This window comes from Pocillopora verrucosa, chromosome 7 (genome assembly GCF_036669915.1).
Source record: "Pocillopora verrucosa isolate sample1 chromosome 7, ASM3666991v2, whole genome shotgun sequence".
NCBI classification, from domain to species: Eukaryota; Metazoa; Cnidaria; class Anthozoa; order Scleractinia; family Pocilloporidae; genus Pocillopora; species Pocillopora verrucosa.
The window spans coordinates 18,402,932-18,416,746 of NC_089318.1; the positions used below are offsets into that span (position 1 = coordinate 18,402,932).

Genomic DNA, 13,815 nt, shown 5'->3' on the forward strand with positions numbered 1-13,815 from the left:
CCTTCATCAAATAAATTTTTAATTTAGCCGCGTTTGCTAAGAAATAAATCAACCGAAAACGAAGTTCAATCTGTAGTTTGCAAGGTGTATTGGTACGCTTTTTTGTAATTTCTCAAATATATTAAGTGTTGAGTACAAATTCCGTAATATTTATTCTTCTAAGGATGGCTCAGCAGGTATATATTTTTAATCAAGGGGGGGGGGGGGGGGGAAGGGAGAAGATACATCCCTACTCGCGGAAGTTTACTCCTGGAATGTGTCGGCCAAAGGGGTCATGACTTTCGTACTATTGATGAAGAAAGGGGAGTATGTAATAGAGAGTTTCGTGAAACGGTCCATAGAGTTTCGAAAGTACGAACGTAGACATTTGAGTAGAAATTTAAGATTACACAAAAACAGGATCCCATTTAATGAGCTCCTGACAAAAATAATTTCCCCGAGAAAATGCGATCGATGACAAATAAACCGTAGTACCCCAACTTTGATTTCAGTAGCATACTGAAAGGATTACTCATTATCGAAGTGCAAATAAATTCAAACGGAAAGCGATTGAGGTCCGTCTACATTGCCAAGCGCATTGTAGCCCCAGGCCTCTTGACGCGCAGTTTCCAGCCCGGTTTTAAAATCATTTTGCATGAACAGGTGTAAACACGCCTATCACAGCATTTTCTCCACCATCGTTCGCCTGATTGGTTAATATAACACAAACCCATGGTGAATCTCAATACCACAGAAGAGCAAATAAATCATAATTTGTCATCATTGTCTCAGGGTAAAACAACGCCCTTGGTCTTTTTGAAGTCTCGAATGTATAAAAAAGAAAAACAAAACAAAACAGCTGATAATTTCTTTATTTGCCAGGCGACAAGTCAGTCGAATTCTGCTCGAATCATTCGAGCGTTTGCTTGTGAAATATCGTTCGTTACTTGCAGGTAAGCTCCAAATAATTAATAGTAACAAAGTAGTATTCCAATTGAAGTTGTATGTACACGGCATCACATTGTTTGTTCACTTTTAACTTACAGAGTTTCACTCCAATAGCGAAAACACAATGTTATCTAAGCCCGAAGGAAACGTTCTAATGAAAAAGGCCATTCACGACTCCAATATTCCTAAATATGATGAAAAATGAATTTTATACAATCTATCGAACCGGTAATATAAACTGTTTCTGATCTATCGATAAAAGACAAATCTAAACGTTAGTTTCGAAAAGGCAGAGCGATTTCTTCGAAGAAAAACGCCTTTTTTTGCCAACACACACATATAGATGTATATCTAAAATGAGCTATGCGACTGAATCTACTCCATGGCGAGAAGCCCTATATTCAAAACATTTCACAGACAATGAAACTAATAATTAACCGGTCGGTGGTTTTCTGTGTGCGAATAGGCGCAGACTAAATATTTCAGCTTGAATTATACATTAACCTCTCGGGGCGAGAATATTCTGGTTAAGTTCAGATATTTAAATACCGGTACCATGGCATTATAAATTGCAAGATAATTCCTGTAGCTAATCATCGAATTTTGACCCGAGGGCTAACTTTTTCCTGTCGTTCGTGTGACAGGACACTGAAAAGTGAGAACGTCGGGTGTGTACGTGGGTTTTTTTTTCCTTTTTTTCATGGATCGATGGGCTAGAAATGTACTGAAAAGAGGTTTGACTAGTCTTGCTCTAAATCCGCGCTATTTTGCGGTTCGTTGTTAATCTGCGGGTTTTCTATACCTTGTATAAATACGCCGACGAAATTCAGCCGGTGTGTCAAACATTCTAATTCGATTTCTTATTACTTTTCAAAGTGAAGTGCTCCTTTTCACAGAGAACTGGATCATTTCCTTGAAAACAACGAAGGTTTGATAATCCATTCTCAAATCAAGTAAAAATTCCTTTCACTTATTTTGGCTGCCAAGATTATTCATAAAAGATAAATCCGGATGGAATTAACTTTCTGGAGATTGCAGAATTTGATAAAAACGGCTCAGCACGATCTTCTTTTATGCCAATGACGTTGAAAATCCGAAAAAAGCACCTGACAACCAGCCCGCTCAGTGCGCGCCCTGAGCAAACCGAAGCAAAATATTTTTGCCTACACCAGCCTTTTTGTTTTGTTCTCAGCTGTCTGCACCATTTTTCTGTTTGTGTTTAAAAACGCATATCTTTTGAACTTTTCGTCTTTGCTTAAACTTTCGTTCCGACTGAGGAATTCTGAGCGTCCGGGTGAGTGCAGCCCTGACAAGGACTGTTGTCGATAGTGGTGACTGCTGTTGTCGATAGCGGTGACTGCTGTTGTCGATAGTGGTGACTGACGTTTCGACAACCTGAACGGAAGTCATCATCAGAGTCCAGAGGTGCTATACAAATTTCTACAGAAACTGTTGTGCTCCGTTGGTGGAGGAGTATAACATGATAACTTGGTTTTATCAACTAGGTTGATAGTGTAAACTGGCCACCGTCAGAGCGAATGACGAAACTAAGGGCCTGTTTACGTGGAGGTAGGAGACTCCAGGTAGGTGAGGTAACCCGCCTAAACGTGGTCAAAAAATAGAACGCGTTACATACAATCTTACAACCCCAGGGTGCTGGGGTGAGGTTTCTTGAGGTTGTTGTTGCGCTTAGAATTAGGGAGTTTGAGCACAGGCGTCCCAAGCTCACGCCTCGAGAAAGACGAAAGATTAATTCTCGGACGCTTATGTATTTATTCAAGAAAGAGTCCCGCGTTGTGTTACGCGGTGTTAGGTTACGCGAGGAACCGTTAACCTAATACGTTATAAAGAATAGTTTGAAATATGGTCGATTTACAACGCTAAATATTCAGAAATATGACCATTTCACACTCCTTGTGTGTCCGTCGCGGTTTCTAGGGATTTCTGCCATGAGACGGCTAGGAAATGTACAAAGTTTTAAAACATACGTGTTTCTCTTTTGAGCTTTTTGCCATGAAAGCGACCCCGGCTAGGCGTACCTGGATTAAATGAGAAAAACGATGGCGAAATACGAGTGTGTTAAAACTTTGTACATTTCCTCGCTGTCCCATGCAGAACTTAAACGTTAAAACACCAATTTTCACGTCCTCTTGGCAATGAAACCTCGACAGCAATTCAGTCTCAACACTACATTCGATTCACATGTTGTGCCGAAGTGAAGACGTAGTACCATCAGAAACGGTCAACACCTATATGTTATTCACCCTCTGTCTACGGCCTCGGGCACAGTTTTTCCCAATACGGAACGACCTTGGCTGGTGAATAACATTTTTATCTTTTTCTAAAGCATAACAAATGGTTGCGAAAAGAACCTGAATGATAAAGGGCTGTAATTACGGCAACGGAACAATTTATGAGCGAGTAGATGACAGAGAAAACAAGGGCAATGCAAATGAAAGAGAGGGTTTTCATCAAAACATATTTATTTCCGTAATGATATTAAAAGGCGATTTAAAAGGTTTCCAAGAAAACTTCGAAACATAGGATCGGATGCCGCCCGCTGTGAGCGGGCCGGATGGAGAGAATACTGCCCGCTCACGGAACCAATCAGATTGCAGGATTTGTAGAATATCGCCCGCTCACGATCACGAACTGAGAAAAAATAAATCGAGCCACTGGCGAAAATCTTAGAAGAAAATAAATTACGTTTTTACGGCAACGTTTTACCACACGTCGCCGTCGTGACATCTTAAACTCCTTAACTACAAGTGCGATAACAACCTCAAGAGACTTCACCCCGGCATCCTGGGACTGTAAGATTGTATGTTTTTCGACCACGGCTAGGCGGGTCACCTCACCTACCTGAGGTCCCCCACATCCATGTAAACAGGCTCTAAAGCTCGAAACGTCAGCTTTGAAACTCTTTACGGTGGCCAATTTAAATTATCAACTCAGCTGATAAAACCAAATTATCCGATTGCCAGAACAGTTGCGATCGGTTTTTGTGGAATAAGGAGAGAGAAACGTCATTATTTATCACCTGACGGGGAGGGGTGGGGGGAATTTGGTTGTGTCACGATGACATGGTGAAGACTGATACCCCCGAAGTTCCCACTGTTCACCGTTTGGTTCCACAAAATCCTCCATCCCTCTCTCAGCGGTAAATAACGACTAATCCAAGGAGCCCATTACTTATGGGCTTCTGCCAATCCCTACTGATCTCTTATTTTCTGAATAATTTGTAGAGTATAAATAATCCAATTAGGACCATAAGGATTGAGTAGCGAAAAAAAACTTGCTATCGGTTACACGTTTTCTAACTAAATTATATCTAGGCAAGCGAAAAGATGAGGGGCGGACTAAAACCCATTTCATCTTAAACCAAACAGTAAAATGGCAAGATTTTGTTTAGTTAGCTGCTGATGCTTTAAAAGATTCATCATTCCTGTGGCTTCTTCAGAGTGAATTTCATTACCGTTCTATATCAAAATTACTGTCGAGCGTTTCTGTATCCAGGTGAAGTTTCTTGTTATGCAAAATCAGTCCAAACAGAGGGCTGGCCTTTTTAAATTGATTCCCGTGCGCAAGTCTTTTGCGGGACCACAGCCTCTTCCAAGCGAGAAGGTAATTAGAGCGAGAAACTTAACCATGAGGAAGTCTTTCAATATAATATTTGGGTAACAACAAAATATTCCTTAGGAAGCTTCATTTTATTCTTGCAATCAGGTTTGCAAAGACTATTAATTTTATCAGAGGTGATTAAGCCCCTTCCCGATCAAAAAGTGATAAATAAGCTTAAGTGTAGGGTACCACCGTGCGATTTCAGACAGTTGTCGCGTTTTTCCATCAAAAGGACGCTGGGTTGCCTACAAAATTCTCGCATCCATTTACGTGCTTCCAGACCCGGGAAGGGACTACCGTCTAAAATAGACCGTAACTCGTGGTGTTCATGTTACATTACCTTCTGAGCTTGTTCTCGGTCTGTTCTCGTTTCTGTCGCAGAATGAAATAAGAAGCGATTTTACTCCTCTCGAATGCGATACTGGTACCTCAGAGGTAAATCTCTGCCTTTCTTGTCCGGGAGGAGTAGTGAAACGTACTGCCAAGTGCTTTCTGCGACAGAAATGAGAGCAAGCTCTCAGGAGGTGAGATCAGTCATCGCCAACAGAGTATACAGGTGGGTCTATTGAAAATTGACTGCCAATCAACTTCTAACGACGGGGGAATCATAAGAATGTTCAAGAGCCTTATGGGAGGGGGGGGGGGGAAACAGGTAAATGATATTGTGACACAAACAAAATCTTCCGACCCACCCCCACCCCCACCCCCCCTCCCCCAAGTGATCAATATAATAATGACCGGTCCCAAAATCGACTGAAGAGTTTTTGGTCAGTCTAATGAAATAAGTCCGGTTCATGAAAACAAAATTGTATTTTTTTGCTAGTACAGTTTCAATTTGAGGGCCTAGGTTCTTTTCCCCAAAAAATAGTAATTGGGAGTTTCGTCGGTTCGAACCCAGACCGTGCAATGATCACGTGAACTACCACGAGACGATTTGGATGTTCCACCAACTGGAAGTTGGCCCTTGACCTTTAGATGGCGCTTTCCATTCAAAGAGAAAATAAACCCAAGGTCTTGTAGAACGAGTCCACGTGATATTACCGCAGTGATTTAATTCCCATGCCTTAGAGCGAGAGACTCTTCATTATATGTCAATTTGGCTAAGGAAGGCTTGGGACTTTTTGATCTAGGCACATGAAGAGCAAACTGAAATCCTCTTGAGTGCGTACGAAAGCTACTCTTCTAGACCAGGCCTGCTTCAAGAAATTCCGAACCACCGATCGTACTTTGACCCTCGAGCGGACAGGTCCAAATGTCCAGTATTAACTTAAATTTCAATATTGATCAGTCAATTCATTTACAAAACAAAGAACGTGCACAGACGGAATCAGCAGACCAGTTGTTCGTAGGGTAGATAACGGTATCCACTGAATAAATCTCTATCCGTTGGATAATAAAATACGTTTTTTTGACACTTATCCGCTGGATAGCGATTTATCCAGTGGATAGCGCTATCTGCCCTTTAAGGAATTAATGCGAGATACCCAAGTGCGCCGAATCTTTCATAACACTGGCGCCGAGTTTCGGTCAATTGCGAAGGTGCCTAAGGGTGCATCTACCTCGAAGAATTTTCACAAATTGATATTAGAAATTCGAACAGTAATGCATTGTTCCACATTGTCGCTTAATTAATTCAAAATTGAAACTTTCATCTTAACAGCTTGTGATTAGGTAAACGATGCATTTTATTTTCAACTTATGAAAAAAAATATATATTTTCACAAACTTGACAAGCATCGGCGCATGGTCTAATCTGAACTTAAAAGGAATCATAAAATTCTTATCAAATCAATCCTAAATATTTTTGAGCGACACTCTACTGTGGACATTATGCAACCATATTGCTTCATCAGTTTTAACTAAATTTGTTTCCATCCCACAGGAATCGCTCCTGATGAGCTCGCGGGAGTTACCGTCAAAAGGCGCTTCGTTTTAGCATGTTTCAAGGAATATTTTTCTTTTTTAAAAAAAGCATCGTTAATTGATTATGTAAACTCTCTCGTTTGAGACAATTAAGCTCGTGCAAAACGGATGTCAGTTACGCAAATGGCTTTCCACCACAGAGCTATTTTTATGACTACGGCTTCTAATTGGTCAAAATCAACGCGCCATTGTTTTCAGCCAATCAGAATGCATCTGGTGATATAAAGCCTTCTGTGTATCCACAATTATCTTTTTCTATCGTTATCGCGTAAACGCTTACCGGTAGAAGGGCTCCATGAGGCTTAGAAGAAGCCGGCAAATTATTCAAATCTAAGACGAAATTTCCGTCTTCTTTTCTCAGAATGAAGGAGATAAAATACTACAGTCTAGAAGAGGTGAAAAAACATAACAGTAAGGGCGATTACTGGGTTGTCATCGATGGTGGAGTTTACGATTTGGGTCGTTGGGCTCCGCATCACCCCGGCGGAGAGCTTCCGATACGCTACATGGCCGGTCACGATAGTACAGACGTTTTCCGAGCCTTCCACTTGCCTTGGGTAGCTGAAAGGAAATTGCCCGCGTTCAAAATCGGTGAAGTGAAAGACCAATGTGAACAGACAGTGAAGGAGTCCAGTCTGATCAAAGACTTTCAAAAAGTACGGGATGAAATTGAGCAATGTCTTGACACAAACTGTAAGTTGATCTTTTGTCACAGCGTAGCTGTAGAGTAGAGTAGTTTGTGTTTCTTATGACTGTAGTTGACTTTACCTGGTCGATAATGTTTAAATATTCAGGATTTTACGCTTTGAACGTATGAAAATACATGCTCAGGACCGTCTCGATGCATGGAAAATCCTCTGATTTAAATTTATTTGTATTAAAATCTAAAACCCCGCTTCTCTGATTCAGTGAAACCTCGTTGTTGAAATTGAGTAATTTTATAGTCTCAAAAGCAATTCACGTTGGAGTCTCTAATGTTTTTAATAATTTTTCTATTGCATTTACTTGTGGCGTGCTTGGTTTGCTTCAGTTTATTTACAAATTCATTAGAATGGCTTCCTTAGCTTGGCAGCGTGACTTAAGGTTATGTCATCATGAAACCCATTTGTAGGCGAATTTGAGTCTTTTCGGGGAGTGGTTTTGCTTCCATTTACTGTTTGACTCATCAGTACACTTAATCATGGGAGCAATGCTCGAGCTTGATAACAATTTTAGTATTTACCCCCGTCGGATCTAAAGACTCGTGACGAAGTATGGCCCTGAAATGAAAAAAAAATTGCGAACAGCAGAATCTCTATTTCCATCTTCCTTGTGTACTATCAGAGATTTCATGTCTCGAAAGACCCTTATTTGGAAACAAAAATCGATAACGGGAGCGGTTATCGGCAATTTCTTCTCGAGACGTAAATCCTTAACCACAAATTTCTCAACCAGCGCCAAATGTGTATTATCATATATCACAGTGTACCTACAACTTTTTTTAATGATCGTGCAGAAAACATGTAAGAGGATTCTCAAATCATGCATGCACGATAAACAGAATCTTGCTTTTTAGCTCATACTTCCTCGATTCCGTGGAAATTGTACTAGTTCTTACAATTGTCATGCACGAGGCACCACATTATTCTATTCCTTATTTGAATACAATCGGAAAGTGAAATTTGTGCTATATGCATAACAAAGAAGTTGCTCGTCAATTTCGCTTCCGTTTTGTCATGTCTCCGGAGTCATAATTGGTTTGAAAGATGTTTTCTTTTACGGAATATCTCTTTAATATCACAGTGAGTATTTGTAAATGAAATATGAAAGGATCATGTGAAACAAGAAGATATATATTTCCACATTGTTCTAATTTCAAAATATTTTTTTCCCTTGAAACTGAAATGTTTCATTTGTTTCCTGAATTTTTTTGAGATATTTAACACCAGCTTGACCTGACAAGATGTTATAAAAGGTGTAATGTTATTGTTGTCAGAATAACTGTCACTTACCCTTGAGAAATGAAAAAAAAATGTTTAAAGTCATGGAATATTTAAAATTTTGACAGAAAAATTATAAGGAAGGCAAAATGAAAAAATTCTTGTAATTTATTCATGGAGATATGATTAAGATGATTGTGAGCTAACAGGAAAAATTGGTGTGCAAATTATTTGATGAACACTTGAAGCGTAACCCAGTTGTCAATGTGGTCACAGATGTTGTGGGCAACTCGGACAACTTGTTAAGATGAAACTGAAAACCCAAATTCTTTGCAGGCCATATTGTGTACTTTTTAGCTGTGAGTAATGTTATGAAGCCAAACAAGACTTATCAGTGAAATGAATAATTGTGTTTTCAATTAATCTGCATACTTAATCAATAATATCCAAGAATGAAAGGAGAGAGGAGTAACGATGTAAATATCTGGTATAGGTAAATGCGCCCTCTTAAAAAACCTGAATAACTATTAGGTTTATGATCAGGACACCTGATGGTTGTTCCCAATAGGTAATGATCTACAGTGATTTTGGTTTTAATTAAACAGCAAGCCCGTATTTTTATTTCTCAGCTTTTGTGGAACTCTCTTATGCTGATGTTGTGGTCAATTGACTCAAAAATTCGTTGATATCACCCTTGAATATATTGTGCATCGTGTGGGGTATTTCTTGGTGGTATTTTAGTTCCCTTTAGTTCAATTAAGTTAAGAAATGAGTTCTGAAATACTATGCACTCTTAGTGCTTTCCCTAAACCTTGATCTTCAGCCAAATTTCGAATTACCAGTATAGTATAGAAGTTGAGGTACACATTTTCAGAGATGATATGTAACAGTGAGGGGTCAGCTTGCTAGATTCCTAAATAATTGAGCACTTCAAGCAAAAAAGGAGATATGAAGAACTTTGGACAAATTTTAATTTTAACAGGACTGAGCAAATTCTCAGCATACTGATATGGTTTGATTAAGAAAATATTTTTCTGCCATTTTTTGTTGATTCAGTCCTAGTTTCTGGGAAATATGATGTGTAGAAAACACTGCTTAACGAGCATGTGGGAATCCGTTTTGCTTGGGTCTTTGAATACATTAATACTTGGAAACTAAGGATGGATGAGCCCAAAAAAAAAAAAAGAATGGAGTGATGTTTCCCATCCTATGTGGGATCAGATTGGCAGAAATTAGCACAATCTTGTGAAAACAAGAAATAGGCACCCTAAAAGCAAGATGTTTCCTTTTTTTTTTTTTAATAGAGGACCTTCCCACAAAACATCTCTCTTTTTGGTCATCAAAATTCTGGTTTATATTGGGATAAGAGAATCAAACCACTGCTTGTAACCAATCGGTGTAACTATTTGCTAACTCTGCTATATTTAGTTTGTTGTCATCACTTGACAGTGTTGGTTATTTTGTCTTTTTACTTTAGATTGGTTCTATGCTGGGCATGCAGTCAACTTGGGTGCTATATTTACTTTGCTTGTGTATGGTGTTGTCTTCAGCAACAATGTTTACATACAAATGGCCTCTTCTGTGCTTGTGGCGCTGTTTTGGCACCAAATGGCATTTATTGGACATGACATTGGTCATACTGCCATCACTCATGACTTGAAGACGGATAGCTCGATCGGCATATTTGTTGGCAACATGACAACTGGTATCAGCATCGGATGGTGGAAGAAAAGCCATAATGCTCATCACATTGTGACAAACTCAGTGGAGTTTGACCCAGACATACAACATCTTCCAGTGCTAGCCATTACTGACAAGTTTTTCAAGTCAGTAAGGTCCATGTATCATGAGAAAGTCCTTTATTTTGATGGACTGGCAAGGTTCTTTGTTTCCTATCAGCACTGGCTGTATTACATAATAATGGGTGTTGCAAGGTACAACTTGTACCTACAGAGCTTTCTTTTAGTGTTTTCCTTACCGAAAGGACGTAATAAAACCCTTGAATTACTTGGATTGGTATTCTTTTGGACATGGTACATTTACTTGTGCTCATATCTGCCCAGTTGGCCTGCTCTGTTTGTCTTTGTTTCTGTGGCCCACTTCCTTGCAGGGCTCCTTCATATTCAGATAACTCTGAGCCACTTCTCTATGGAAACTTATCATGGTCATCCCCTGGACGCTTTCAAGAGCAATCAGTTCCTTCTTTCCCAGCTGGCAACTACTATGGACATTGAATGTTATCCTTGGCTGGACTTTGTCCATGGTGGCCTGCAGTTTCAAATTGAGCATCATCTATTTCCAAGGCTACCTCGTCACAAGCTGCGTGATGCCAAGGTGAAAATTCAGGAGTTATGTAAAAAGCATAACATCCCCTACAGATCTAAGACTTTCTGGGAGGCAAATATAGAAATCATCCAGAAACTCAAGGAGACAGCTGCAAAAGCACAGTGTATCTCTCCCATCATCTGGGAAGGAATTCATGCAATTGGTTAGACCTTAAATCCATTATGTGAGGTGTTATTTGATGATAAAGAGAATAGCTCGGTGGAATAAAATCCACTATTGTAGTTGAAGGTATTCAGTTTGCTTCTTGCTGTATTTAATTATTTTGATGAAAGGGTACAGCTATGTATGTTTTTTCTTATCCTGTTTTTACAACATTATTGTTCAAGTTTCTATGAAGTCAGTTGTATCAGCAAGTCAGTTATCTGATATTTATGCCTAGTTTGAAAAATTCCAAAGTGAAATGTTAGACTGTGGACTGAGAATTTGGGAATTTATAAATACACTTGTCAGTCCCTCTCAGTTGTCCTTGTGAAATCTCTGCAGTGATTAGAGGTGTCTTTTTTTTGGTGGGAGGAGGGGGGGTGTCAATTATCTCATTTCACAGAGGGAGGGACTGAAACAAAATTGTAGCTTTTAGGGATGAGGTCAAGGGGGTGGGGATGGGTTATACCCAGATTTAGGGAGTGGTAGAGAGTTAAAAGATTGCCAACATAAATTGTAGAAGATAGAAGGCAATGTTAACTATATAAACATGTGTGTCAGGGTTAGTGGGTTGGTGGGTTGGTTAGATTTGTTTATAATGGATGTGCAACTTACTATTCAGCAAATTTTGTTGCAGAAAGTCTCAAACTTTCAGAGTAACCCCTGGAGAGTAAGGTCTTAAGACAATGCAACACTTAGAACTACTGTCCACAGTAGTGCTATTCCAGTTTCTTATATTTTTCTATTCAATATTGTGATATTAAGTTAACAGGATGGTTAAGGGGTTACTATGATTTTAGAGATAAGACTAAATCTACAAAAGATACCTAGATTGTTGTTTTGCAGATCATTTGTTCATAAATTGTGATTCACAGATACTGACCCCTTCCTGTTCTCTGTAAGACTTTTATGAAGAGTTTAAGGTCTCATTACAAGATTGAGTTTGAATCTAGAATGTAATTTTTAGAGAGTAATTGAATAGCTCTGAAAACCTGTCATGATAAAAGTTGTGATTGGAAGCAAATTCTTCTGGAGATGATCATCAAGAAGTCAGTAACAAAAAAACAAAGAAACAAAATTAGGGTTCTTGTCACCAGTTTTTAGGAGCTCAAAACTGTAAGTTATGTGTCCAACAGAGTGCAGCTCAGTTAATTCATTTCAATTGAGTTGCTAACATTGCAAATGTTTGGACTTGAGTCAAGAAAACTGGATTAAGTACATGAAGATGAGGCCCTCACCCTCTATAATCACAAAACCTCTCCTTTTCCAATCCCTTTCACTCTCAAGATTCAAATAGCTTTTTTCGCAGTGTCTGCTGTACATTTGTTATGATTATAGCCCAATTTGATACTTGATCAAATACGATACGACCTTAATTTTTTCTGTTTCTATACAACACCTTTAAACCTTAAAATACATTCATTTAGTTTGAGTCAAAAAAAGGGCAAGAAAAGCTACGAAGGTTTCTTTTGACAGTGTAGAGGATCACTTTTTACCATCTCTTGCCATAAAAGAATAAGAAGAGGCAATGTGTTTTCAGGCTAAGGCCTGTTAGGTCAGTACTGAAATGTTAAAAAAGAAAAAGGAAAGTTAAAAAAGTTCACTTTTGCAGTTTCACAGTTTTTGTCTTACTTTATTTTTTTGAATCAAAACTCTAATCAAGATGTATCTTGTTTCATACAATTCATCCAAGGAAGTTTACTGGAAATTATCATGTTCTACATATTTTAAACCAGTTTTCTTGGCTTGAGTGTCAATTTTTTCTGGGCCATGTTGTCAAAGTTAATATTTTGGACTGTTGCTGATAATATTTAATTGTTGGTTGACTGAGCAAAATATATTTAAAATATTTAGACAAATTTATTGTTTAAGATACTGAGACAAATTTATTCAAATTATATAAAATAAATTATATATTTGAAAAGACATACTAAATTACAATTTTGACTTGTGTTTCAAGGTACCTTACTGGTTTTTAGGGATGAAGACAAAACTGCCAGTTATTAAGTTATGTCTTATGTCTGTTTGGCGATACTTAGTTTATAGCAAAGTATTTGTTGTTTTGGGCTGTATGAATCCATAGCAAATTTTGGTTGAGATTTTCAGTGGCATACAGTATTTATAAAACTATGAAAGCAACTTTTCATAGCTGTAGATTATTAGATATACTGGCAGTTTATTAAATGTTCTTGTTTCTTGCTGACTGTTGTTGTTTTATTTGTCACACCCTGTTTAGCAGACCAACTTCTTCTCTAGCTCTGAATGTGGCAGTTACATACAAAATGTAACTTGGATGTACTTGGACCCATTTGTGTATTTGAGGGCTTACAATATCCCTCACAAGTGTGCTTTGGCTAGTAATGTGAGAGAGATTTTTAATTTGAGAGGATAAATTCATATCCACAGGCAAACACAATTGTAAAGTATATTTTACAACACATTTTATGGACACCAAATGCAGAGATCACCTGCAAGTGAATTCAGCTCACAGAAAACCATCTTCAAGGTGTGATAAAAAATTTAAATTGAATACACATATAAAGAAATCTTTCTTTTTTTCAAAGAAATTCTAGTTCAACCTTGTTGTTTGAAAATTTAACAGAAACCCCTTATGAAAAACTAAACTACTTTGTAGATCAAAGGGGGCAAGTTTCTAAACAAACTGTGATGCTGCATCAGTGTAGGAATGTGACAAGATAATTTTGGTTTTATCAACTGAGTTGATAATGTTAATTGGCCATGGTAAAAAGTTTCAAAGCTGGCATTTTGAGTGTTAGTCCTTCATCAAAGCAGAGAGGAATTGTGGGTTGAGTGTGTTTACATGCAGAAAATAGAGCTTCACTATTTTGGAGGAACACAGTGACAAGAAAAACAAGAATTAATTGATTTGATTAATAAGTTTTGTTAAAGAGTTTTCCAGCTTTCTGAACTTCCTAGA

The 13,815-nt window shown here is 38.3% G+C and overlaps 1 protein-coding gene across 2 annotated transcripts; it reads left to right on the forward strand.

Annotated features, from left to right (window-relative positions):
- The first annotated feature begins 696 nt into the window (after nucleotides 1-696).
- LOC131781109 (uncharacterized) lies at nucleotides 697-13,071 on the forward strand. 2 transcript variants are annotated; one of them, XM_059097768.2, is made up of 3 exons: nucleotides 697-932; nucleotides 6,833-7,164; nucleotides 9,868-13,071. In XM_059097768.2, the coding sequence occupies exons 1-3, from the start codon at nucleotides 712-714 to the stop codon at nucleotides 10,881-10,883; spliced, it is 1,569 nt and encodes a 522-aa protein (XP_058953751.2). In that variant the 5' UTR covers nucleotides 697-711; the 3' UTR covers nucleotides 10,884-13,071. The 2 variants fall into 2 exon arrangements, with proteins under 2 accessions (XP_058953751.2, XP_058953755.1); XM_059097772.2 differs by lacking the exon at nucleotides 697-932 and adding an exon at nucleotides 4,535-4,551.
- Nucleotides 13,072-13,815: the final 744 nt, after the last annotated feature.

What these genes read in the sequence shown, in the direction of transcription:
- LOC131781109 (XM_059097768.2), top strand. Translation starts at nt 712, where the DNA reads ATGGTGAATCTCAATACCACAGAAGAGCAAATAAATCATAATTTGTCA. An exon ending in ATATCGTTCGTTACTTGCAG is followed by an intron (nt 933 to 6,832) that starts GTAAGCTCCAAA and finishes TTCTTTTCTCAG; the next exon opens with AATGAAGGAGATAAAATACT. An exon ending in GCAATGTCTTGACACAAACT is followed by an intron (nt 7,165 to 9,867) that starts GTAAGTTGATCT and finishes TTTTTACTTTAG; the next exon opens with ATTGGTTCTATGCTGGGCAT.